The sequence below is a fragment of the Pseudopipra pipra genome, chromosome 3 (genome assembly GCF_036250125.1).
Source record: "Pseudopipra pipra isolate bDixPip1 chromosome 3, bDixPip1.hap1, whole genome shotgun sequence".
NCBI lineage: Eukaryota > Metazoa > Chordata > Aves > Passeriformes > Pipridae > Pseudopipra > Pseudopipra pipra.
Window position 1 is genome coordinate 40,660,984 of NC_087551.1, and position 27,370 is coordinate 40,688,353.

General features: G+C 40.5%; 1 protein-coding gene and 1 long non-coding RNA gene across 2 annotated transcripts in view; one reads left to right on the forward strand and one right to left on the reverse strand.

Moving 5' to 3' along the window:
* SLC35F3 (solute carrier family 35 member F3) overlaps nucleotides 1-1,608 on the reverse strand; it is a 172,220-nt gene extending 170,612 nt beyond the window's left edge. Inside the window, exons 1-2 of the mRNA XM_064648805.1 lie at nucleotides 1,307-1,608; nucleotides 805-1,034 (exon numbers count right to left, since the gene is read on the reverse strand). Of these exons, the coding sequence (XP_064504875.1) occupies nucleotides 805-1,034; nucleotides 1,307-1,359 (283 nt within the window). The 5' untranslated portion in view covers nucleotides 1,360-1,608. The remainder of the gene's footprint in view (nucleotides 1-804; nucleotides 1,035-1,306) is intronic.
* LOC135411353 (uncharacterized) lies at nucleotides 885-27,116 on the forward strand. Its single transcript, XR_010429109.1, has 5 exons — nucleotides 885-958; nucleotides 4,225-4,293; nucleotides 14,219-14,351; nucleotides 19,936-20,040; nucleotides 26,512-27,116. It is a non-coding gene; the product is annotated as an uncharacterized LOC135411353 (long non-coding RNA).
* The last annotated feature ends 254 nt before the right edge of the window (nucleotides 27,117-27,370 follow it).

The following is a 27,370-nucleotide window of genomic DNA, read 5'->3' on the forward strand; positions in this document are numbered from 1 at the left end:
ACTTCATCAGCCAGTCGTTCCAGCAAAGCAATGATTTCTGTTACAGCAGAATCCTTTTTACAACAAAGACCCCAGTGATGTTACAAATGACATCAGGACAACCAAAATAATTTTATTACTTCAGTTAACTCGTAAACTATTCTGCAACTTCTTAATTCATACAATTGCCATCATGGTGATAAAAAATGGGCAAGAAATGGGGCATTACACACAAAAAATACTAGTTCATATATTTCGACTACTCAAGGTAACGTTTTCCTTGTAAATAATCTATGTGGAGGAATACAGCTATGTCTCTCCTTGTATTTATACCATAGGAAGCTTCTTTCTCAAGTGCATGCCTAGAGAAAAAACAGTTCCACTTGACATAGGAAAAGACATATCATTCAGATCAAGTGCTGTGAAAAACTGACAGACCCCTAAAACGATGGAAAGACACGCTGGTAACGTGTTACTTGTGGAAATGGTGTGTGAATGAACGTGCAGGGGCTCTTACACAGCTGTCAAACACCGTAATCAGCGTCGCTAAGTGTGCCTGCAACATTAAGACAAATATTTGACCTATTTTCTTAGCAGAATTTAGCTGTCATCGTTCTTAGCACCACGCTCCTGTGAGCCAGCAACTGCCTAAGGACTCAGACAACATGAGCACAGAATTCTCCGCCGAGAGTCATAGCACTTAGTCCCACAGGGCGACTTTCTTCCAGCGACAGAGCGATCGGCCCCTCGAACCCACCCCCCTCAGCCGGCTCCGTCTCGCCTCCGTCCTGGCAACCCCCCAGCCCGTCCGCGCCAGGGACTCACGTTTGTAGCTGGCGGCCCAGGGCTGGTAGCCGTAGTAGCCGGTGATGCGGAGGATGCGCTCCTCGATGGAGGTGAGCCCCACGGACGCGCTGGTGAGGTCCTCCACGGAGCGGGACCACTTCAAGTCCTCTTTGATGGCCTCGTCCACCACCAGGTACTTGAGCTGCCGCAGCTGCGGGCTGATGTCGGACAGCCGCCGGGGGCTGACATCGGGGGAGCGTCGCATGCCGCTGCGGGTCGGAAGCGGGGCGTCAGCCCGGGGCCGCGGCTCCGGCGCCGCCGGTCCGCGCCGACCCCGGGCGAAGTTGGCGGCGGGCGGCGGGACCCCCGCCGGCAGGTGAGCCCGCACGGCGCCCGCGGCGCCGACAACTTTCCTCGCCGCCCTCCACCGGAGCGACCCCCGGGAGCGGGCGGCGCCCCCGGCAGGGGCGAGGTGGGGTGGGGTGGGGTGGGGTGCCCCCGTCCCTCCCAGCCCTCCCGCCCGTACCGCGGCGGTACTCACAGCGTGGCGGCTTTTCCCCGCGCGGAGCCGTTGGGGAACTCCCGGATCCCCATGGGGAGCAGCAGCGATGGCTGGGGGGCGCCCAGGCTTCACGGCGGGGCGAGCCGGCGGCACTCACCGGCCGGGTAAGAGGCGGAAAGGTAGGAAAGGGGGGAGCGGGGGGAGGCGGCGCCCCCGTGGCAGAGGGTCCCTGGGCTGGCGCTGGCGCTGGCCCCGGCGGCAGAGGCAGACAGGGCGGGAGGGAGGCGGGCAGGGAGACGGGCGGGCCGGCGCTGCCGCCTGCGAGCCGCTGCCGCCTGCGGAGCGCGGAGCGCCGGCGGCGGGGGCCGGGCAGGGCAGGGCGCGCTCCGCGCTCCGCGCCCCCCACCCCGCGCGCTCCCGCCGGCCGCCAGCAGGGGGAGCCCCCGGCACCACCAACGCCAGCGGCCCGCGGGGCGGGGCGGCCGCGCCTCTCCCGGGAACACCCGCCGGGTCCCGGCTCGGTCCGGGAGCGAAGGCTTTCCCGGAGCTGCTCGGTGGGGGCAAGCTGGAAACAGCGCGGCGGTGCATGACAGCCCGAGCGAGGCAGGTCCTGAAGTGACCGTGGGCTCCATCTGACCAGCGCACCCACCTGATTGCCCCCGTAACGCCGCCGATGCAGCAGCGGGGCCGCACAGCCTTCTATCAAACCACGTTTATTTTTGTTGTTTTTTTAAACACGCCGAGCAACTTAAGTGGCAAACGTACAGTTACACTTAAATAAACATGCGAGCATACGTGTTACTTTATACGAAGACAAAAAAAAAATAAGGTTAAAATCTAATAATAGGTACTTACACAAAATTTAACCACATAAAAGTAGAGATAAGCGTAGGCAGAAATTTCTTTCGTATGTGTGTGTGCATCTCATAGGAGGAAAAACGCAAGTCCAAGGAGAAAAAAAATGTTCTCTTTCACCGCTGCACAAGCTCAGTTTACCTGGAACATTATACCACCAAGGTATCAAATGTGGAAGTGAGCTGGATCAGTTAAATGCAACCTTTCGCTCTCACTAAAGGTAACATTACAGGATCACCACATCACTATCAGAACGGGAAAGTAAAAAAAAATCTCCAGCAGATGAAGGTCAAACTAATTTTAATCTTAAGTACCTGTGTACTGAATAATGCACTAAATTTATTTTATTTCCCATCCAACCCTTATTTTGAGCCTGTGAAGGGGAAAAATATTTGCTGCTGAGGTCAGTTCCAAAACCCAACACAGGTGAACAGCAGTGGTCCAGCGGTGCACGCAGAGAGTAACTGTGAAGGTGTTTGATGCTGCCTACTAGCAGTGACAGAGCAATTTGCAGGGTACACAAATCAACGCAGAAGGATGACTTTGGTTAAGATGAAAACATAATGCTCACTAAATCTAAGGATACTGATCACTGTTGTGATTTAAGTTTCTTTAGGACATTTAGGGGAGGAATGTTGATAACAGGCATGAATGGAATTAATCATTTCAGTCAGGCCTCCAAAGTCCAGCATTGTTCAATATGCAAAGTCTATGCTCTGTCTGGATTTAAGTGATGGACAAGGATACGATTTATTCTGAGAATTCTCTGTAATACTACATATATCTAGTGTCAAATTCCTCCAAAATTATAGGTCCAGAAATGTAAGTCAGGGCTGGCTGTGCTTGGTACTGGACTAATTCACATTGGCAGGAGATATCTGAGTCCCAGAGCAAGCAAAGGTTTTAATAACCAAGCAAGCTGAACATTGTTGACCAGCCAATAGTGACTGACACCTGCTGAGCACTCACCTGCCTCTTGGCATGGGCTGGTGCAGATTTGGTCAGCCATGTGAGAAATTTTGTCTCCATCACTGACATATTTAGTTATCCATCTTCTGTAGCACCAGAGAATAGCCATGGAAGTCAGAGACCCTATTACACACATATCCACTTTAATAGGCCAGAACCATCTCATTCTTCCGTCCAATAAAAATTTTCCTGCTGTTTTATTCTTCCCCAGCTGCTGCCATTTTGAGGTGCAAATGAAATGACAGATGGGTGTTTCTCCTGTCATGCGGGAAAGTGACTTTGGACAGCTTAGGTGGCAGCACTGACAAACTTGAAGTGAGCATGAATCTTCCAAGAGAGAAAAAAAAATGCATGGGAGTGAACATTTTAAAGTTCACTAAAACGTTTAATAAATATGCCATTTCAAAATTATAGTAAGAGGGCAACATCAACAAACATCGATGCAAGTGATGTTTCTTCTTTAAAAATAGCAGCTGCTGGAGACATGCAAGTAAAAATTCTCATGTATATTATTTTAATTATGTTTAAGCATTGTAGCTAAAACTGAAACATTACAATATGGCATTGGACATTAAAAGATAAAGTGTGGGATTTCATATGATTTGAAATATGTAGATTTATGGAGCTGTTTAAGATTTTGAATATGAGAAGAAAAAAAGTGTTGTGATATATTAGTGATGCTACTGTGTGTAAGAAACAAGAGATAAAGAAAAAATTTGCTAAGCAGTATATATCTATTTAAGGAATAGTGGGCAAAATTGTATGCATCATGAAGCTGGAGCCACTATAAACAGCTTTTCTGAACCTCTCACTAGCGAGAGTTTATTACTTTAAAAAAACACCTGCAATCGTTCAAACACAGAATAGTTAGGAAATAGTATGTTTTTTAAAATGTCAGAGCCCTATGGCAAGGGAACAATAACTAATTATTCCAGAGTGTGGTGACTTATTCTGTCCTGTTAGATACTCCTTTTTACTTTTCTCCAGACAACATGAAATTATATGCTTGACTGATACCCAGCTCTTAAAAGGCACGGCCATTATTATATATTAGCATTATGTTGTCTACAATGTGATGCTGTGTCAAAGGAAAATATAATTTAAACTGTATTTTTTTCACCTCCCATCAATAGTAGCTTGCCAGCTGTTTCTCTGGGATGGAAGTTTACATTTATCAAAATACGACTCACTTCATGAGGAAGGTAAGTGCATTTTTTTATTTTTCCCAACCCCTACCCCAAGATAAGAGTTTTAGATTTAAAGGATACAATGACATATTAGAATAGGATAGCAATGATATTTCATTGGGCAACAAAATAATCACCACTGCATAAACTACAGCATGAAGCTGATGTGTACCTTCTTCTCCAGTTCATAAAAATTACCCCTAGGAAGTGAGTCTTTAGAAGAAAACTCAACTCCCTCCTTAAGCAAGGAGAGATTTAAGCAAGCAGTCTTCTAACTGAAAATTCTGTAGTTGATGTATATTCCTGCTTCTCTAGTATTTTTATGTTTAGCACTGAAGGTATAAGCCCAAGTCATTAATCAGATATTCCTGCCCCAAGAATTTTTGGGTGTTGGACAGAAATACACTATACATGATAAAAGTGCTATTTAGTACGTGGAAATGCTTGTGTGGCAAAACTATTCAGTTTCCCTGGCTGTGGTCAAATTTGACATCCACATGAATGTAATGCTACTGCATATGCTGAGTGCCTCCAGCTCAGTCAGTAGGACTAATTGTAGTATGCTGTTTAGACTAAATAGGAGTGCAACTTTGAATGTAACCCATTTCACACACAAAATATTTTGGATCAACAACAAAAAAATACATAGCTAGAAACTTTCTAGTCCATCCTAGATAATATTTGCTTGCATTCATGTTTTAAAATATTTCATACCAACTTTAATTGGTTTCAATAAACCCAAAGAACCAAGAAAAAGTGATACAGCAGGCAGAGAATGGCCAAGTGGAAGACTGAATAATAAGCAAATATCAGCCTGACCACCTTCAATAGAAGCACACTTGTTCTCTCAAGTAGAGAAACCAACACTGTGCTTGAGAGAGCAATCAGATGAATTCGAGACAAGTTGCAGCACATTTTTCACATGGGCTCTCACATTCTTCTGAGACCTCTACAATGCATAGCAGAACCAAAACAGCATCAGAAGTTTTGTCATGACACCTTGCTGAAAGCAACAGGAAAGCTCTGGAAATTACGATGTAGCAGTCTTTTGCAGTCAGGAAGGGACATACAGAGTCAGTGTCCCAGTTCCTGGGAGATATACTGCTTTAAAGCAAGCTGATTTTAATCTGCTACTTTGAAGTGGTTGATTATAAACTGTTCACTTTCTTTCTTTGACAGAGACTGTGGAAAATAGAAGTCCCTTTTATTTGGAATGGAAAATAGACCTATTTTTTGTTTTGCTATCCGTTGTTAGATGAGAAGTGCAGAAAAAAAATTTAGGACATCTCGTCATATCTTGATGGCATACCAGCCCTGCCAGTGCCTCTCTTTTCAGTTCAAATCAAAAACTGAAATGCAAAGAGCAGAAAAATAGTAACATTTCCTTCTTCCAGCAAGAGACCCCGAAAGGACTGTAGGAGGTGTCAATTGCAGAGAATACAGAACAGCAGACCTCTTCAATAGCCCATATTTTGAGAAACAGAGGCTTGAATTTCAAAGTCAATTGTTGTGCTATATAGCCTTGGTATCCCTTCATGTTCTGTCACTTCAAGTTATTTGTACTAGAAATAATGGGCTGCAAAACTGAGGTTAAGGAAAGGCTAGATACTGTGTATGACCTCTAGTTTGTCCTTGTACCACAGGTTTATCTGAGAAGTGAGCCAAATAGCCAGGGAATAAGGAAGAGGATAAAGTCATAGGAACAGCTGTCTATACTGGCTAGCCTGTGGGGGAAGGAATTAAAAAAAAAAAGCAATAGCCAAAAAGACATAGGGGAGAGAACAGAGAGTGAAGAACTCTAGAAAGAACTTGAAAGAAAACTCTTAATGAATTTGTGCTCAGGGTAGGCAGTTGCTTTAGTGAATTTGGGCACAATATTCATATTAAGTTTTAAATTGCTTATCTGGATATTGTGCTAGTGCCAAGAAAAGACTGATAATTCTCAGTCTCCAGAAAAACATACTGGGTTTTTTTCTAGTTTCTAAGGTGTTTGATGCAGAAAGTGTGACAGTAGCCTTAGACTGTGCAGATTTCTCAGCAGGAGAGATTTCTGAAGAGAAAGGAACACTTGGAAACTGATTTGACAGGCAATTTTTATTGTATAAAATTAATGGCAGCTGTTTGAAGCTGCTCATGTGTCTGAAACATTAAAAAACCCACAGCTGAATTTTTGATCTGTGAGCATAGAAGATCAAAAAGGCATTACATTTTTTCCAAAGTGTGGAGCATAGCCACTTACTTCCATGTATGCATTTTAAACCCTATTCGTAAGTTAACCATACTTATTTTTCCAGATTTTCTGGAAATAATTTTGGAAGGTACTGTAACTATTCTGTTACAGCAACTCAGACCTCACTTCCCCCCACAATATACAAAAAGGTGTCCTCTTTCCAACTTTTTATCACCTACAATGGATAGATTTCATCATGTCATGGATAAAGACTGTATCTCACTACACTTTTACTCACATATGGGCAGATGTTGGCACTACTGTGAGCCCCAAGGCTGCACTGCTTCTTAGTATAAAGTGATATAGCATTGAAAAATGAGTTCTTTCATCTTGTATTTCTTTAGTAGATTATTTTATTGTGGTGATAAATTTGGAACAATGAGATTATTTGATTAAACCTTCTCAGTCACTGCTGAATGGACTACCCTCCTTGTAGAATTAATAAAAAGGCCAAGACACCTCATTAACATGCTTGGTATTGAGCTGGATTGGCAGCAGTGCAGTTTAATCCTGCCAAAGGGCATTTGCTGAGGAAAGTCAGAAAGCTTTTAAATCATATTCTTAAAGGTTGAGTCAGGAGAAGATGACCTTGCAAAAGCTGTATTCCTGAACTGTCCAGACTTCCCCCCGGCCCATTCATGCTAGAGCTGCTTAGTGCACAGAACAATACGTTAAATAGTATGGCTTCTCCTTGTGTAATTCAATGCATCAGACTTGATTTTGCTGTGCATGCTGATTGGAAAGCTAGATAGAAAAGCTTAGTTTTGTAAAAGCCACATACACTAGCATCCTCTAGCAATTTTTTTTTTTTTTTTGGTAGCTGAAAGTATACTAGCATCACTTGATAGTCTAAAAGTAGACTTTCACTTACAATAGTTGATACAGACACACCACATCACTTTCACCAGTGCCTCACAGTCTTTATAAGCGATTACAGCTCATAAAGACATGGAGAAAGTGGATGAAAAGCATGTGTGTATAATCATGCCTATCAAAATATCACAAAGATCAAGATTAATGTCATCATTATTGCTTCAAATCATGCATCTATGGCACATAACTACATTTACTTTATTGTCACGTAAATTGCGTTATAGTTCTCAGACACAACAGCCTATAAAACAGATCTCAACATTCTGGCTTGGAAACGCTGTTTAGATTATTCACTCAGACATGTAGAGCAAATGTCCCAGGTAGTTAAAATATTCTTTACAACTGGTTGTCTAGACGGAAATAGGCTTTTCGTATGTAGATACGAGCAGCTGCATTTCTCAACAGAAACAAGAAGTGCTCCAGCAAACTAGTTTCAAGTCATAAAAATTTAAGGCAGAGTTATTCACCAAGCTCAATTAATCTATTTCAAGCTGGTGAAACTTCACCATCTTAATGGAGTTGCTTTCAACATCTAGCCTGTGAATTCACAGGTAGGCTCTTCAGAGTGCCGTGAGTTCTGTGATTGGTCACTTTGTCATATTTTCAAAAGAAATGTGGCTGCAAGAAAATTTTATTGCAAGTGTCTTCTGTTTTTCCTCAAGTTAAGCATGTAAAAACATATCAAAAATTACTAGATCCTTGTGTTCCTTTCTTGGTAGTGTTTCTTCTAACGTGCATTTTTATATTCCTTTTTCTAGCCTACCTTTATTGGTTTTGAGCTAAAGGTTTTCCTTATATGTAGTTTTTCCTTTGCTGGCTCATGCAAAATTCCTATTCAAGTAAAATTAGAGGAATGTGAGCCATGTGAGCAACATGATGAACAGGAGGCAGTATGTGGAAAGCAAACTAAAACCATGCATATAGGTAAGGAAGAGATCACATAATGCTTAGGTATCTTCATTAAAGAAGGGACACTCACCTTGACTATCTCAAAATACAGATATTGTCCCTGAAATACTAATCCAGAGACAAAAATTACAAAAAGTTGTCCTAGGATATAGAACTCCATGGCACTTCAGGAAATGGCAGTGCTATGTGAGACTGAGGACCTGTGAGAACGACTGGGGGAGAGACATTCTTCAGGCTACTGTGGGTTCTTTAATTGAGTATTTGGCTATAGAGATAAGTAAAAATACTAGCCTTGATATTCTTTGGTTAGAATCTGTATTAGAGAGAGAAAACTAAGATATTGCAAATGTCCCTAATAGGATTTTTTTAATGCCTGCCAGAAATATCAATTTTAGTTGCATCAAATAGCTAAAAAAAAGGAAAAAATTAAAATAATTATTTTTTTCTCCTGCAGTTGAGATTTCACACATTAAAAAGTTGATAAACAGCAATTTTTTATGCTTTACTGTGAAATGAAGAGGTAATTTTCACTCTTTGTATCGCATATGGGATTTTTATATTGCTTTCAATGCATTTTTGTAAACATTGGAAAGGAAATAAAATAGCCCCTATAAAACATAGCCAATGTTACTGCCTGAACATTGAGCTGCAGATAGTGTTTTGTAATCCTCCAGTACTCATACACATATATATCAAGAGTTTTAGCCCTCAACTGCTACTAAAATTAATGTCTTGTAACCTTAAATATATTTCTCTACTAAAACAAAACAAATCCTCATCACAACAGATTTTAGCCTGCCTTTTGACACCAATTATGGACAAAAATTTTATTTATTCCTTTCGTTGTCATATCTAAAAGGGCCTTTTTTTGTGGCTTCTCCTCACACCTGCTGCATCGTCAGTTACTATGATACCATTCAAGACAAAAGTCCACCCACACCATGCAGTAACTGAGGTGATCATGCTGTTCCACATGCCTCAGGTTCACTTTGAGTGCGTTAGTCCATAAATAGTACCTTGTCCTTGCAAAGCTGAGTAAGAGCTCCCTTCCCCATATCCTCCAATAGATATGGGGATGTTCTCTGACTTACTTGGTATAATACTCCTGAATATTATACAAAAGCAGAGATATTGTAGTGTACAGAAGCCATTTTTTTAAGGCTAATCTTAACAGCCAAATTAAAAAAACCTGAATGAAATATGCAGCTCTGCTCACAACTTTTTAGAGATACATAGCAAGCATGGAAGTTACAAACAGCAATTTTTCTGACATTGTAGTAATCCATGGACTAGCAAGCTACATTGGCTCTGGTATATCTCTCACTAAAGATTAAATATTTCTCTTTCTTCTGTGATTAGTAGCTTTGCAGAATGTGCTTGTATTATTTTAGTATTGAGATATTTTATGATAGTAGGACAAGTAAACCCAAAAATTCTACAAAGTAACTGATGAAAAGTTTCCATTGATTGAAGCAAGACCTTTAAATTAAGCTGATGAAAAATATTTGTGCGTATTTAACAATTTGCCAGTTAGTAAATCCAAGTAATGACTTTATTAGACCATTGTACAATTAGTAAGTAGACCTTGCAAAAGAGAAAACAACAGAAACAAGAATATGTGCAAAGAAAATATGCTGCTTCACAGTTCTTCCAGAGTGCATTTATACTCCAGAGAGAAAATCTTCATGGTATTAAGGGAAGCTGTGTCTATCATGACAGCACACCACCAGATCATATTCAAAGGTTTATGAAAAATCCACACTCACTCCCCATGAGGCAGCCTAGGAATGGAAGCTATTTTTCAGGCTTGTGCATCAGCAGCATGAACAAAGTTTCACCATTTAGGAGACACTGCTTTATAGTGGGAAAAAAGGGGGAATTGTTTTCACTTTCTCACCTATTTTATTCTCATGAGGCAATAGGACTGCACAGGCTAACATCACTTTTCCTTAAGTAAGCAGATCAGATTAAAAATAGACTGGGTACGGCAATAAGATGCCATCTTTACAGTCTCACTATGCTGCAGTTTTAAATCTGGAAGTAGGGCAAAGTCTCATATGAATCCCTTACAGCGATTTGTTATGAGAAAGAGACAATACATGAATTTTCCTGTTTGCCTGGGACAGGAGGAGGGGCTTACATCTCAGCAGAAAACATACAGGTTCAATACTAAACAAAACTATCCTTATCAAAACAACGAAGTGCTTCTCTTAGGCGTGTTTGCTGGAGCCTCCAGCATTATGTGAGTAGTTAGACACACATCAAGTCATGGATTCCATCTTGTCCATCTCTTCTCTACAATGGTGACATCAATCTCCATTGTTCACTGGCAGCAGCTATTTCATGTGCCAGGCCAAAATCACGCCAGTAAAAACAATATCAGATTTCTAGAGAAGTGTTGTTGCAGTTGCTGCTGTTATTCTATTTAATGTTTCGTATTGCATTAGTCAATAGGTACCTCATTATTTGAAACTTTTTCCATTTTATTACATTTTAGTTATCAAACAAGATTCAAAAGAAATAAATCCTGGAACTGGTGTAATGACTTGCTTTCCCTTTTCCGAATGTCCATTCTCTGGTTAAGAATGAATGCTTTTTCCACTCCCTTCCGGAGTCACCATCTCATCTGATAAATTTTAGTTACTCTTGATACTCATGCCTTACCCATGAATGTTAATCAGCTCTATTGCCTATGAGCCAGCTCAGAGCTGCAGAGATTATTATCTGTCATGCCTTTTAGAAATTCAGTTTGTAGCACTAACTTTTGAAAAGATTTTTTGCTGACATTTTGTAAAGATACAAATGAAGCGCAGAAGAGATTGCAGCCTGCGATGCAAGGGAGCGTTAGGCGAAGCACTGCTTGCCTGCTTCCATAGCTCCAATTTCACCACATAGAATCACAGAATATCTTTTGTTGGAAGGGACCCACAAGAATCATCCAAGTCCAACTCCTGGCCTTGCACAGGACAGCCCCAGGAATCACACCATGTGCTTGAGAGCGTTGTCCAAACACTTCTTGAACTTTGGCAGGCACATGCGAGAAGTAGTCATCAAAATGACAAAACAGAAGCAGCCAATCACAACAGAAAAGTAGACAGTACCAAGAAAAAACACAGCATCTCCTCCCGCTACTCAGAAGCAGGAAAGGAAATTTTGTGAGGAGAAAAAGCCTGAACATCTTTGAGAACTCAGATTAATATGGAATCTAAATTGCTGAGCATCAGACAAGAAGGTATAGTTTTCCATCAGTGGTAACAGTTATCAGCATGTCATTTTCTTCTAAAGTTCAGCCTGCCTTCTATTATCTTGTTCTACAATAGGCAGAATGGCTGCAGAGCACCCTCTCATCACCTTGGGGTCTACCTGACTGCAGGGGTTTGCATCTAGTGCCACCTGGGTTGTGGTATTGCTTGACACAAACCAACAGGACAAGCAAATATATAGTGAGAGACCAACTAAACTGATTTACAGAAAGTACATGTACATATGTAAAGGTGGGAAATAAAACCTTTCATATGGCTATGACCAATTTTTTACTGAGGATAAAAAGGTAACGTGCAATTATGCTGTTCACTTGCACTAAACATATCAATTATATTTTTAACTTGAGGTTAAAAAGTCACTCCTCCCCACTTCATTACTTCACCTTTCCTAAGCACCTGTTAATTTTGTTTGGTTTTAAGTTAATTACCCACATAGACTCAATCATTGCCAGTGTTCAGCAAAAGGCACCAAGAGCTGAAGGGAGGAATAGGAAAATATCCATGAGAGTGAACTGTGCAATTCTGGAATATGGAACTGTCCAGTGCCAGCATATACATGTTCTTACCCTCTGTTAATGCCTTCCCAATAAAGTAGGTGTGTCTGCATACACACACACTTATCTCCAGATCACGGTATTGATCTGCTCATTCTCCAAGCTGCTGTACCAGCTGTGGGCCCCACTGGAGGCTGCTGACATAGAGAATTTTTACCATCTTCTGCAGGAACATGGGCAGGCCCTAAATAAACAAAGAATCTACCTGTAAAGATGTACCAAGAGACTTTTTCTCCCTCCCTTCCTTTACCTGGGATCAAACTTAAGCATTAATTTTTTAATAGAAGGATAGTTTTGTAGTCTCTGTCCTCTTTGATCATCCAGAAGGTTTTAAAAAACAACCCATTGGTTCCCTTCCTTTTGAAGTTGTACACAGCAGGATCATTAGCAGTAGATAAGCAGACAGATGCAGTGCTCAGTATTAGGTTTCCACGGTCACCATAACAACATTTAGTAGGGATGCTGAGCTACTATCATTTAAAATAAGACTGACAAGTGCTGCAGAGTTGTGGGCAGGTGACTTAGCTTTTGTGTGGAGGCTGTTCTCTCTAGCAGCAAGCCAAGAACCTGGAGAAGGACCAAACAAGAGGCCAGAGCGTTCTGGTGCATCAAAGGAGAGTTGGTAACTTTCAGCTCTGCTCGTCTCCTGAGAAGAGATGAAACTTTGCAGACCTAGGTCATTCATTTTGCAGCTTCTAGTTCTGGCTGATTTGCAGCTTCTGCTCTAATTGTCAAGCTGTAGAGAAGCTTCTGCAAACACTTGCCTTCTCTCCCCTCTTCCCTCTACCACCCCAACTTTATGGACCATGATTAGATGCAAATGTAATGAGCTCAGTTCAGAATCTGAGAGTCATTTATGCATAAGCACTTGTGTTAGATTTTCCTTTTCTAAACATAGTTTGAGTGGAAAGTGGTAGTTGAAAAGTAATACAAGAGAAGTTTCCTTTTTCTCCAGAAACTAGATGTTTAAACTGTGTTTAATTAATTTCTAGGCAATTATAAACATTGTCTACATGAATTAACAGTCTTACCTTATCTGCAGCAAGATAACATCTTGTCACACTCAAAGTCATAAAGCCATTCCAATGACAGCTCCTTGATGGTGCAGTGCAATTATCTTCCTTCATATTGGTTGCTTAGTTCTAGACTGGCAGGCAATATACGTTGGGAATCAAGTGCCTGGTTAAAACTGCAAAAGAGTTGTTTGCAATATGTGTTTTAAGTTGACCTAAAGTGATTCCTAAATTTCTAACCCATTTAAAGATAAACAGTAAGAGATCCCTGAGGTGTGACACTGGATGTTTTGTGGCAGAAGCTGGTAGGAATTGGAAGTAACCTGCATGTCACTGCATACTTCTATGATAGTTTCTAGCTGAGAATCACTTCCATCTAAACAACATTTCTCTGTGCCATAGGTAGCTTCATCTTTATCTTTTATAGTATGACAGTACAGCATAAGATAGAGATTTAATTAATATCACCAAAAGTTTGTGTTTGACATGTAAATGAAAGCCCAATTCCTAGTTCTGGCATTTAACCTGTGACACCCAATGAATGATAGTGAAGCTTCAAACGTGATCTTTTTACTGGAGGTTACAAACACAAAAATCCATAAGTAACAGTCTACACAGGTGAGCTCACCTAATATCAAAGACTTGGAGGTAAGAATAGTTTGACATTCCAACGATAGCACAAGAGTTTGCTGTCAGGAAGAACAGGAGGGAAAAAGAAGACGACCTTAATTTAGGACTTTCTTGCCATAATAGTATTGGCAACGTTATGCTGAGTTTATGTAAAGCATTATTTGTAGTGACAGTGGACACAGGCATCAAAAGAGAAGCCTGGTGGAATGAGTTTTGGTGCTAAATAGCATCAAGACATTAGGCTATCTCAATAGACATAAGTGAAAAATGACATTTCTCAGAGTTTGGAGAGATTCATTTCAGAGCAGCCTGCAGCCTCCAGGTGGTGCAAAAGCAAGGCTTTGAACAGGTGATTTTAGCGCAAAGCTCCATGCAGAAGGTTCTGCTGCTGCCACACTTTGCCACACCCAATTACTAGCACTTCTTGTCTGTATAATAAAATCTATTCATTTGTTTTCTCCTCCCTAGGAAGGTGCAGCAGAGAAAACACGTGATGAACTCTTCCACAGCCTCTATTCTCTGTCCCTCTGTGCTGCTCATGAGGAAGGAGGTAGAGAAAATCGGGAGTAAAGTTAAGACTAGGAATAAGGCAGTGGTGAGGGTAAGGTGTTTTAAGATTTAGTTTTTATTTTCTCATGATCCTACTCTGATGTGATTGGTAGTAAATTAAACTAATTTCCCCAAATCAAGTCTGTTTTGCCTATTACAGTAATTGGTGAATGATCCCTCCCTGTCCTTATCTCAACCCACAAGTCTTTTATTATGTTTTTTCTCCCCCTGCCCAGCTGAGGAGGGGAGTGATAGAGCAGCTTTGGCAGGCACCTGGCATCCAACCAGAGCCAGCCCACCACACTTCTCTATTTATCCATCAACACAAAAGAATTTTGGTATTGAAGAGTATTGAGCTACTTGAATTCTAAGAATTGTTTTGCTTGCTAGTACATCAAGGCTGACACTGACACATGCATACTCTTCATTAACAGGGAGAAAATGCATTTGAATAGAAGGGAAAGCAGATCAGACTTTGCAATACTTTCCAAAATACCATGTCTAAGCTAAACAAGGCATTATCAAAATCTTATAAAAAAATCTAACAGCATTTCTCTCTTCTTGCCTGCTTTGATCAGTTGTGAGGAAATTAAAAAGGCTGTCACTGATTGGCCTTAGCACCAGAATCCTTTTGAGATGAATGATGCAATTTACACCTCTGAAAACGTTTGGTTGACCATTCAAGCAGTCCAGAATATCATCTTTCTCCAAGTAAGCTTTTTATAGTTGTCATTTATAGATATCAATAAATGTCAGAGGTGTTAAGTGGAACAATTGTTCTAATGTAGAAAATGCAACCTATAGAGAATTTTTTTTCCTAGCAAAACCACATAACTTTTCACTACTCTGTCCTGAACTGGAAACTCAACTATTACTCTGTAGGTAGAAAGATTGCATTCAGATTCTGATTTTTGAAGCATATTAGCTTAACAAATTAAGTGTGTCCAGTTCTGGGCCCCTCAATTCAGAAAGGACATTGAGGTGCTGGAGCATTTCCAAAGAAGGGCAACAGAGCTGGTGAAGGGTCTAGAGCATATGTCCTATGAGGAGCAGCTGAGGGAGCTGGTGTTGTTTAGTTTGGAGAAGAGGAGGCTCAGGGGAGACTTTATCACTCTCTACAACCACTGAAAGGAGGTTGTAGCCAGGTGGAAGTGTCAGCCTCTTTTCCCAGGCAACTAGCAATAGTCTTAAGCTGCACCAAGAGAGGTTTAGGTTAGATATTAGAAAGAAATTCTTCACAGAAAAGGTGATTAGACTTTGGAATGGGCTGCCCAGGGTGGTAGTGGAGCCACCATCCCTGGAAGTGTTTAAGGAAAGACTGGATGTGGCACTAAGTGCCATGGTCTAGCTGACAAGGTCGTGTTCTGTCATAGGTTGGACTTGATGACCCCAGAGGTCTTTTCCAACCTTATTGATCCTGTGATTAAAAAAAAAAACAAAAAACAAAAAAACAAAAAACCAAAAAAATAAAGCCAGAACTTTGTTTTACCTATTCTTATTTGAGTTTAAGTCTTTAGTTTTTGGAAAAGTTTGATCAGTTACAACGGGGTATTCATCAGAATTTTTCAGAAATAATGTATTTATAGATATCTAATACACCTTTTCCCAAGATAGGATATTTAGAAAATATAAAATCAGTTGCTTTTTGTGAATATATCTACTGCTGCCTATTTAGGACTACTTTAGAAGATGTACTACTATATTCAGCAGTAGTCACCTACTGCAGTTCATCATTCAGAAAGGGATGTAGGGAAGAGCTCAATACTCCATCACCACACTTTCAATGCTATCTGGTGTCCTAGGCTGGCTGGGAGTTGCATAAACATTCCAAGTGCCAGATAGATAGGATTATTGGGATTTGAAGTCAAGCATGTGCTCTGAGATCATTGAGAAGACAATTCATCTCCAATGCATTCGACAGGCTTCACAGGGTTTTCAGAATACTTGTCTGTAGATTATCTGTCTTCAGAAGCAAGAAAAAAAAGGCACTATTAAATCAACATCAAGGAGATTGGCAATTTCACCTCCTGCTTTTCTTGAAGCATAGGAAGAGAGGACAATCCGAGAAACCAGTGTGCACAGGAAAATACAAGAAGACTGCAAAGCGGTTCCCTTTGTTGAGCTTTCTTTTAGAGCTTTCATAGCTCCACAAGACAAATCTCTTAATTTTGCAGTTCCATCAGATCAGCATTAACTAGTGCAGAGATCTCATTGACTTTACACTGCAGCTTGTAAGACACAGCACCATCTGTTTTCCAACCAAACTGAAGATCAAATGCGGCTTACCCAAATAGACACTTTGAAATAAGGAATGAGTATGGGCTAAAAGGGTTCCCTCAACAGTGATAAGAGAAACCTCGAGCACCTGCAGCTAATGTTGAGCACACAGATCACACGGCCAAAGCAAGCAATATTAACAGCTTTATGCTACTCTTCCTTTTTAGTCTGGATAGGAGTAAAAACTCAAACAATAACCTGACAATGTTAGCAAGATATACATCACTCTCTCACTCCCACTTTTCCTCTATGAATATCAAATCCTCTCTTGCAAAGAGGAAACAAGGACTTTAGAGTAAGCAAGTTGTCACTAGTAAGCAGTCTAATCTCATATACAATACAGTTTGAAACATCTGGGAGGTTCCTCTTTACTAACACAGATTTTGCAATTTCCGTTTTTCCACATTAAACATCTATGCTTCAATATTCAGTATTCTGTATTACAAAGATACATATGCTAATTCTTGTTAACACAATGAATATTTGTATTGCATAAGCAACTAGTTATAGGTTCTATGATCATGAAGAGAAAAAAAATAGAGCATTCATATTTCTTGGTTAGACCATTAAAAATTGTTAATATATTCCTCCTATTAAATCAGGTAAACCATAACACTAACAGCAGCATAACATAGAATGTACCTGCTAGAGATCTCTGATTCAAAAGCTTTTATAGCTCAGTTATGCATTATGTATGTGATTAGTGGATTCTCTTTCCAGCTTAATCAAGCTTAACTGCTTGGACTGCAAATACTCTCTATTCTCAAATTACTGAAAACAATTATACAAGTACAAAGAAATTTCATTTAAGAATTATGTAACTGAAAGTAGGAATCAGCATTGATCCAATTAATGTTTAAGTTCTGCAGTTCTGTAACAGAAGCCAATTAATATTCAGTGATCACGTAAAACATCTTCCATAGAGCTAGAAATGTGCCTGAAGTCCATCAGCTTCTGAGGGGAGAGGTCACTAGAAGTACCTTAATAAGGGCTATTTTAAAATGAAGAGCTGGATGTTGTGGTTTTGCTAGTAATTAACAAGAGTTTCTCTACTTTCCATGAGAAATCCCTATCCTAGATTCATTATCAGTATTTCTTTTCATATGTCTAACAGAACTTTGGCATAAAATCCCCAGCCATAGCCCAGAAGCAGGCTTTTTCAGGGAATAGCTCGTCTGCCAGCCCAGCCTTTCCTTCACCAGCCCTTTTCAGACTGAAGCTCCAGTCTCTCTCAACCCTCACCAGCAAAGACCTCATTCAATTTGTTCCGTCTGTCTTCCAGTCTCTGCAATTAGATGATCACAAAAGTAACCAAAATTACTTCAGCTGAAGCACAATTCCTAGTGAGAGTATTCAAACACAGCTCTTTCTACTCTGAAGATCATACCCTTTGGTAGTAAGTGTTCATATCGATGCATGAAATCCAGAGTGTGTTCTGTGGAAACATAGAGCTAATTTTATTCTTTAAATTAAACTGTTCTTCAGAGAATATCACTGTTATGAAGAAAACATTATACTGTAGGTACAATTCCTACTAAGTGTGTTTTCTCCAAGATAAGACTGAATCCCTTACTCATTAACAATTTGGTTTTCTTTTAGCCTTACTTTCTATAAAATATTTTATTAAAAAGCATTACATGAAACTGGTGTTATCATGTCATCTTGGTATCTGAACTGTGTTTTGTGAACCATACTTTCATAGTTAAGCAACTTAAGAGGTTCAACACATTCACCCTCTGACTTAAAATTTTAAGTCTTGTCTGGTGTGGGACAGGGAGGGTTGTGAGTTTGTCCTTTCCCCTCTCACAAGTATATTTTATGGCATCTCACCTCAGAACAGGGCAGATTCCAAAACTCACTTAAATTGGTCTATGCTGAGGGGTGCTTTACTGCAATCATTACATCCTAAAAGGATGTTTGAGTGAGTGAGCTGACCTACCATAGGGTACTGTCCTATTGCTCACCAGCACTACAGCGAGATACCCCTGCATGCTTTGGGCAATGATGGACTCTTCTTAAATCTGTAAATTACCAGTTTCTCACTACATTCTCACCAGGAATCTTCTTTGAGCTACACAGAAGGGAGAATGGGACAAGGTCATGTTTACTGATAGTAGACCTAGAAGAAGAAAGGACTAGAGTCCAATTTCACTGCTCTGGTTTTGTGTTGCCACATAATTACAGAGCTTCATTTCCTGCCTATAAATTGAAAAGCTCATTGCAATACATTTTTCCAGCTATAATTGCATACCCATGTAATTCAATCCTTACTGTATTTTATACTGTGCATTAAATGAGTTGCATTAGAAAACAAACTCAATGGTTGTTAGTTGTTAACACATTTAGGGAATTAAATCAAGCTTAAAACCATTGCTGAAGCATTTGACACAAACCTCAAAGGCAAATCATAATACAAATCTTGATTATTTACCCTGTTCTGTAGATCTTTATTGCCTCTTTGGGTAGAAGAGGGAGCACATGCCAATTTACTTATACTGACAACAGTTTCTTAATAGAGTTGTGCACCTCTCATAAATAATGTTTTGTATGCACCTCATTAAATGTGTGGCAGGGGAAGTGGGTGGCTGGGGAGGCAGAAAAAAAGCCTCTTCTCCATGGAATCAGTTCCAAGGATTTTGGAAGCTCCAGAAGGGCAGGAACTGACTGAGGTACTCTGCAGATCCAAACCCTCATCTGCAGATGTTCTGGGTCTCTGGACTGTGCAACATAAGGTCATGAAGTCCTAGCCACCCCTAGTCTAAATTTCAAAAGACAAATGTGCTGCCTGTGGTCTGGCAGGCTATTAAAAAAAAAAAAAAGTCTGACTCACAAAACAGTTTAACAGAAGTAAAACATATACTCAGGCAAGAATATTTATTCCTTGCTGCCTGAGTATATGCAGTTGCCTCCCTCTAATTTTGTGAAAGCAATTATTTTATTCATTTCACATTATGTCAAAATTCCACTCCACTGCTTCCTGCTATGCAAGGGAGGTATAACCACTACAAGAGGGTCCTGAACCTCTGGGTCTTACACAGTCCAGTTAAGTAGAACTTATTTCTTCCCTTTCCAGTTCCCTCACAGTTTTCAGCCTATTGTCTTCTCTTGGTCTATGTGAGTTTATAGGCATGTTCTTCACTGGAAAACATATCTCCTTTTGATTTCTGGTATGACTGACATAAAATGATAAAGTGGTTGGCATTCTTCAAGCAAACCCAGGGGAAGATACTTTACTTAAATCAATTTGTACAATATTCAGAAAATACTAGGTGGACAGTGTAGGGCAGTAAGAAAGATGTCAATTAGCTTGATACAATTTGCTTCTTCATCACATGAATCAATTATGTCTTTTTTCCTAGATCTGTGCAATTTTTTGTAACCTGGACCATTATTAGAGCTTGACGAAATTAGGAAGAACAAAGGAAACCATAATGCTTTACACAGCATAAGCCATGACACTACAGGTGATTTTGGGCCTCAGAGATCCATACAAACACTTTCTGCAAATTTCACAGCCTAACACTTCCAGAAGCACAATTGGCTTTCTGACAAAACACAGTCTCCCTGGTGAAAGCAAGACTTCATTTAATGATATTAAAAAAACCCCAAAAACCAAACAAACAAAAAAAAAAACCAAAAAAACAAAACAAAAACAAACAAACAAACAAACAAAAAAACCCCAAAAAACCAAACCTCCTTATTAAAAAAAAGTATAAACCAAGTAATATTTCTTTAAAAGGCAGCTTGAGAAATTGTTTGTTCTGATTCATTTAAAATTTGGTGCCTCGAAGTTGTAATTACAACTAATGTAGGAACCTTGCAATAGTAAGATTGTGTAGGAAACAGAGATTCATAACAAAGTATTCGTTTCAACTGCTAATTGCTGTGAGTCATTTCTTTTCATATCCAACCTTTAACCAGTGTGTATCCAAAACCCCAAGAAGCAAAGTTTATTTTGTACATTTTAAACAGGCAAACTAGGGAAAAGGGAAGACAGTTCCCTACACACTCAACTGCAGTGTGCCAACTACCAAGTTTTGGGAGTTGTTTTGGACTACAAGACCAAAGCAGAGGAAGAGGTTGTACATGAGGGCAGGCTGCAGGACCTACCCCAATTATTCTGGCAGCTTCACGAAACATGGTTCTGCTGATTACACTGCTTCTAAAGAGGGACTCAGAGCTGAAACCTCCCACCTGTGATCACACTGCATCTCCTCCAAAAGCCTTTACCTGCTGTGCTACCCAGCACAAGCACAGGCCTTTCGTTCTTCCCATAGATGCCTGCAGAAGCTTCAAATAAGGTCTCTTTAGAGCTCACTCTTCCCCAGAGTGCCTCGGACAGAGACACCCATCATCCCACCACCTAGCTCCAAATAAGAGGCCACAAATTAGCATGACTGATATTAGAGCAAGAGCGTGTAGGAATTTCACAGCAGCAGATGGACCTCTGGAAGCTGCAGCCCTTAGCTCTGTTAGGTTTGGCAGATGCAGGAGAGTCCTGCAGCTCCTGTGAGCCCCACAGCTGCATCCCAAAATATTTACACGGATCAAGAACTTCCTCACTACCCCACAAAGAGCCTAAATGTGAGCTTTGGCAGGCAAAGTGCTGCCAGAGAACGGCAGTTTCAAGAGCAGTGATCAGTTCACTCTGCCTTCTCCATGCCACTCAGTGGAAACTCTGGACCTCGTTTTTGGTTAGTATGAGGCATGTGGGGAGTTTTGCTTAAAATAAGGTCCCTCACCCTTCCCATGGGAGCCTGCAAAGGGTTCTCTCACATTTGTTTCCTACATGTAGATCTCATACGGACCCTTCTCATTTTTCACCCTTCTCCAGGACTGCTTTGAGAGCTCCCTCGTAGTGCAGTCCTGCCTAACTGATTTGGGCAAGAAGATGAAATGGGCTCCTTTTAACCTTTTCCAGGCTGCTACAGTGGAAGAAAAGGGTGCTTGCACTTCCACAGGGGTTATGAGTTGTTACTGTAATTGTATCACAAAATGAGCTGGTCTGATGTCTAGGTGTAAAGTGTGCAGGAGGCAGAAGAACTCTTTGTGGGCTGGTGAGGCTTATACAGCAATGCAGCATTCAGCTCCACTACTCCCATTTTTTTAAAGAATGTTGATCAAATGAATATAAAGAACTGCTGTGAAGTGGTTCAGGGACTGGAGCAAATTGGTCACTGCAAAAGACTTTAAGAAGTAGTTTATTTATTTTGTCCACAAAGAGCCTAAGAGAATTGACTACAGTACATAGCTATTTGCATGAAAAGAGGAAAAAAACCCCTAGTATTAATGATCTCTGTAATCCAGAGCTACAAAAAATCTCAAATGAGAAAGCTCATGTTTTAAGTTTGCATGAAATGTAATTTTCAAGAAACCACCCACAAAGAAAATTAATGTATTCTTTTTTTTCTGGTTTAGTCTTCATTACTTCAGATTTTATAACTTGGTAGCAGTTTCTATTTTTTTTTAATTAATATAAAAATCATTTTACCTCTGTACCATCAATAAAAATTATCCTAAAATTATCCATATTAGAATATATATTTATTAAACACAGAAAAAATGAGGCAAGTATGTGAGCCTGGGTGCTTGACTATTAATAATGACTTTGGCAGAAACCCAATTTTTAGTATCTTTTTTAGAAAGGACCGTATGTTGCTAAAGACATTTTAGGACTAAGAGGCAGGGCAGGCTAGAAATAAGCTCCTTTTCAGAGGAAATAGAGGCAAAGTCACTTTCTGGTTTGGATATTAATCAATTTATGGGAGATTCCTGGGGAGTCTGATAAAAAAGTTAATGGGTTTTCTCTGTGGCAGTTCTCCTTAGAAAGTCTACTGAATATCCATGGGGAACTTAAATCATCCTTCCGAATGCATTTTTAAATTTATGTTCTTGAAATATCTCTGTAGAGAAGGTATTCTGTATTAACTTCTCTAGTTATGACAATAGTTTCTCAAGCAGGCTACTGCTTTAATCTTTATTAAACTTTGTAAAGATTCTTTCAAGAGAGTTTAACTATGTTTGAAATCATGTCAGCTTTTGCATAATTTTACATGATTTTACCTTCTTCATGGAAGAAGGAGCCAGCAGCTCGGCTTCCCTCCCTCTGGAACAGCATGCTGTCCGTCGTGGTGCAGGAGATGCCAAGGGTGGTAATGTGCCTTGGCTGAGGAGGTCCGTGGGGAGCCCTGGCCTCCTGCACAGCCAGGCTGGATGGAGTGCAGTGCAGATCTCTTCCACGACACATGCTGGTCTGTTTCTATCTCTGAAATGTGGCTTGGCTGCTTGAAAAAGCTGGGAGATCTGCGGGTTAGAAATGGACATTGCAAGTGCCCTCTCCTTTCTAAATTGGTCCCAAGGATCTGTACCTAAAGGTCCTTTCCTGCCTTCACATGAGACTTTCTGTGTTACTTCACAGTGAGCATGAAAAAGTCTAATGGGACGTTCAAGAAGTGTGGTTTTGGGTGCTCCTAGTTCCTGTCTGACTTCTAAATCCAACAAACTCCAACCAAGTGAATGTACTTGCCAGAGAGCACGGCTGTCACCTCAGCAAGCCAGCCTTTGCTCCCAGAGAGGGATGTCATGGGTGCCAACTCTTGATGTTCATCTTGGCATGATGCTGCTTCTAGAAACTGCCATAGAGAGACAGAAGTAAAAACACTGCAAATCTCCACACCACCCCGGGGAACATCCTTGATCTGCCTTTCTGTATTCTGTTTGGCCAACAACCTGGCTCATAACCTGTGGCTTTGTAACAAAATCACTAAAATGGTATCTAAGGGAAATAACAGCCCAGCTCTGGCTCCTGGGTGTATTTTACGTATGTAGAGGATGGTCTTTGATGGCTCTTGGGAACATGAGAACAGGACAGGTGGATGCATACATGCAGTGCTAGTGAAACCTAAAAGAGAGCAGTGGTGGAATGGCAGAGAAAAGCATCTGTAGTCTTTGAAGCCTGGGATTTTGTTACATCTTTGTCTCTGCTCCTATACTAGATAAAACTTCAGTAATAATATTGTCCATTCAATTCTAAATTTCATGCTTCAGTACTTGCCCCAGTGACTTCGTGCAACAGCACAATCCACCAGTTAATGAAAATCTGCATAAGGAAACATCAAATTAAAAAACCCCTCTGTTGGACCAAGGATGCAAGAAGACAGGGCCATGACTGCATTGCAGGCGCAGGGGGTGCAGGCTGACATTTTTAATCTTGAAGCAATAACTACAAAGCTGTAGGTGTCTTTTAGTGGGAGATGACTAAGGTTTTGGTGTTAGGTTCTGTAACACACAACCTGGTAGCTGAAGGAAAGGCCCCCTCTGCCCCAGCTCTGAACAACAACTTGCTCAGTCTATGTTTACTGGATACTTTTACCTCCATGGCTCACTGCCCTGTCGTTACCAGCATCCCCATTGACCAAGTTGTGACAGGAGAGTAAAAATGATTAATGAAGCAAATTCTCCTTTTTTACCTCACAACAAAGTTCTGGATGTAGGCGTGTTTCTATAGTAACAATAACGTCCTCAGAAGAATTTGTTGGTTTATCTCCTGGATTAGTTCTTTGGAGTCTTATAATATTTGGACTTTAAAGCATGTTTCTTCTCCACAGAAAGCAGATTGTTCTTTCCCTTATAAGGATCCAAAATTAAATAACATGTTGATTGACATTTAGTATTGCTGAAATAGGACGTTTTTACAATTGTATAATGCCAAAAACACCCCAAGCCAGCCCTTACTCCCCAAAATTAGCTAAGCATGGGAGGAATATATGTGAAATATGCTGAAAAGAATGGAGGGAGGGATGGAGGGACTGGTCTTTGGTAGAGCATGGCAACATCTCATGACAAGAAAGAGTGCAAAGGTGTTTTTCCTAAAACACAATCAGTCCATAATTAAGCCATTATATATACTCCAGAATACCATGTAGTATCTCTTTCATAGGATGCAGGTTTTGACAAACACTTTTCTTGTTTGCAGATGCATTTATACAGATGCTTAGTAGCATATATTTTTCTGCCAATGTTATATAAAAACTGCTTGAACTTCCAGAAACACTTGAAGATTCTTTTGCCATGCCCTGACAACAGAAAAATCACACAATGCAGTTACTTCATGCTGACTCTTTGCAAGGGGTCCTCCATACTTTCAGAAGCATCAGTGTATTTCAGTCGGTCTCCACGCTGTGCTGAAATTAGTTTGTGGCACAGAAGGTTAATTCTTTTCATTTTAAAAGAATAAAGATTTATTTTTCTAAATATGACAGATCTTTAGGACAGAATGTAAACTAAAGCATCCTACTTTCAAGTGAGTTTTATGGGTCAGTACAGTTTACCCACCCAGAATATGTGAATTTGATCTATGTGACACCCCTGTGCCCTTGCAGAACAAGGTCTGGTGCACTTCTGGGGTCCCCTGGACTGGCCCCAGGAGGAGAAGGAGGATAGGCTCCCTAAAACCTACTACATTTTGAAGTGATTTAGCCATGAAAACTAAACTTAAAAAAAAACTTTAAAAAAATGTTGGAGACTATTCTGGCCTTTATTTCTTTATTTTAAAAACTGTCCCACAATCTGGACGTGGCTCTGGGCAACCTGCTTTAGTGAACCCTGCTTGAGCAGGGAGGCTGGACTAGATGGTCTCCAGAGGTGCCTTCCAGCTTCAGCTGTTCTGTGATCAGAGGGTTTTAATTTTTGCCTTGCCGCAGCTTTCTGCGGAAGCATTCCCACATATCTCAAAGCTGTAAGACCAGGCCAAGACTTCTTGTTACACATGCCCTTTTTGTGCAGTGCTGGCCACAAGGGACAGAAGCTTGTCAGCTAGTGAGAGGCAAGCAGAGGCACATAGAGATAGTACAGAGGATGTGCAGAAGTCACCAGGGAAAACACAATTCTCCTCATTACCCGGAAAGAGCTAACACCCAACAGGCTGCAAAATGAGCAGCAGAGCTCTGGCAGATATGCTATGCGTTGCTGTGGGACCTCATGGCTGCACTCAGGTGGCCCTGGGGCTGTTGTACCATCTTCTGTTCCTTCAGGGATCTGAAACAGGTAAAGCAGAGGCTGAGGTGACTCATCAGGAGGGTTTAGAAGGTCTACCAGTCAGATGCAGTATCTTCTGATATCCTAGATCCTCCTAAAACACTATTGACTTGCTCTAAGTCTCCAGTTTTCAATATCACATAGCTGTTGTTTGATTTATCTGAACAGATACATACATTGATAAATATACACATTTTTACCAACTTGAAAAAAATGTCATCAAACTGTTGCATAATACCTGGGAATAAGCATTACTAATGGAATATTAACCTTTCCACTATTACTAATCAAGAGTATTAAACTTGCAAAGAAACACAGAGCAGTCAGAAAGGTGTAGTTTCTGAACATAGACAGCATTAATGCCCGAACTTGAACTGTGGCAAAAGAGCAGCCACAGCTGCAATATATGCCATGATTTTCTGCATTTTGTACTCTGTAAATACTTTGACTTATGCTCTGACAGTAGTGTCAGTCTGGGCAACCAAAAACTGTCATAATGAATGTTAAGAGACAAGAAATCTGGGAAAGTGAAAAAAAAAAAATAAAATTGTTCTCTTCCTGGGAGAAGCGCTTGCGGATAATGGCAGATGTCAATGTCATGGCTGCTACACATGGAGCCAAATAGCTCTGCAGAGGTGATTTTGCATACAGTTTTGGGAATAACTCCATGTAAGAGAACATGGAACTATTTGTCCTGGCTTTAAGTATTTTTCTCTTCAGATTTTTCAGGATAATGCTCGGAGACTGCCAATCACATTTACATCACCTCAGAGAAAATATAATTTCTGTCATGATTTCAATTATTACTTCCAAATATGCCCAATCCTCTATGTACTACTTGTTTCTAAACTGGCAGTGTGCAAGATTTCAGTCTAATAAACTGTTTTCTTCCTTTTCAGATCCACCTTTTTGGTATTTGAACCCAAGTACATAACAACTGAAAACTTATGAAGACTGAAGACCGGTTGAAAACTGATATGAAGGCTGAAGCCTACAGTATCTATCTGTTTCTTCACATGATTTGAGTATGTTCCAAGACTTTTGATTTACCAGTTTCAGCATCTTTTGTGTTGGAGTCCATAAAATAGGCTGAAGAACTGTATTTGTTCTCAGCAGTTTTGTTGAACTGGAATACATGTGAAAGTTTCTTATCTCCTAAAACAAAAGGTAATGTAGAAGGTGTATGTTATTTTTCTGTATGTAAGAAACATCACTATACCTATATTTTGATAATAAAATAAGGTGGGCAAGTGGAGGGACACATTCTCAATGACTATTCAAAGTATGGTATTCATACTGATATGGATAGAAACCTTAAGTACCAGTGAAATCCTGGGAAATAGACAGGTTTCTTCCTGAGAAAATAATCTATTTTCATTTGAAGATCTTACTGGCTCTTACTAGTATTCTTAAGAGTATTTAGGTATTTATTGTTCAATATACATGATCTCTGTTATCTGTCAACTTCTCCTTGAGGCTTGAAATAAAACCAATGCTTTCAGCATTTCTTTTCTACAGGTCCATTTGCAACTTTGTGAAAAGTTATGGTGTGTTTTTTTCTCTCAAGACTATCCCAGCTGAGTTTTGGGTCAAGCAGACTCTTTGGAAGGGTATCCCAGCTGCTTTTCAAATAGTGAACATCCCAGCCCACTTTCTCCTGAAATCTGTTAGGATCTAGCTTTGAATGTGACTCTAACTGAATACTCATCAGCCTCTGAGGGAGTAGTAAGCTAACCTATTCCATCTCTTTTAAGGTAT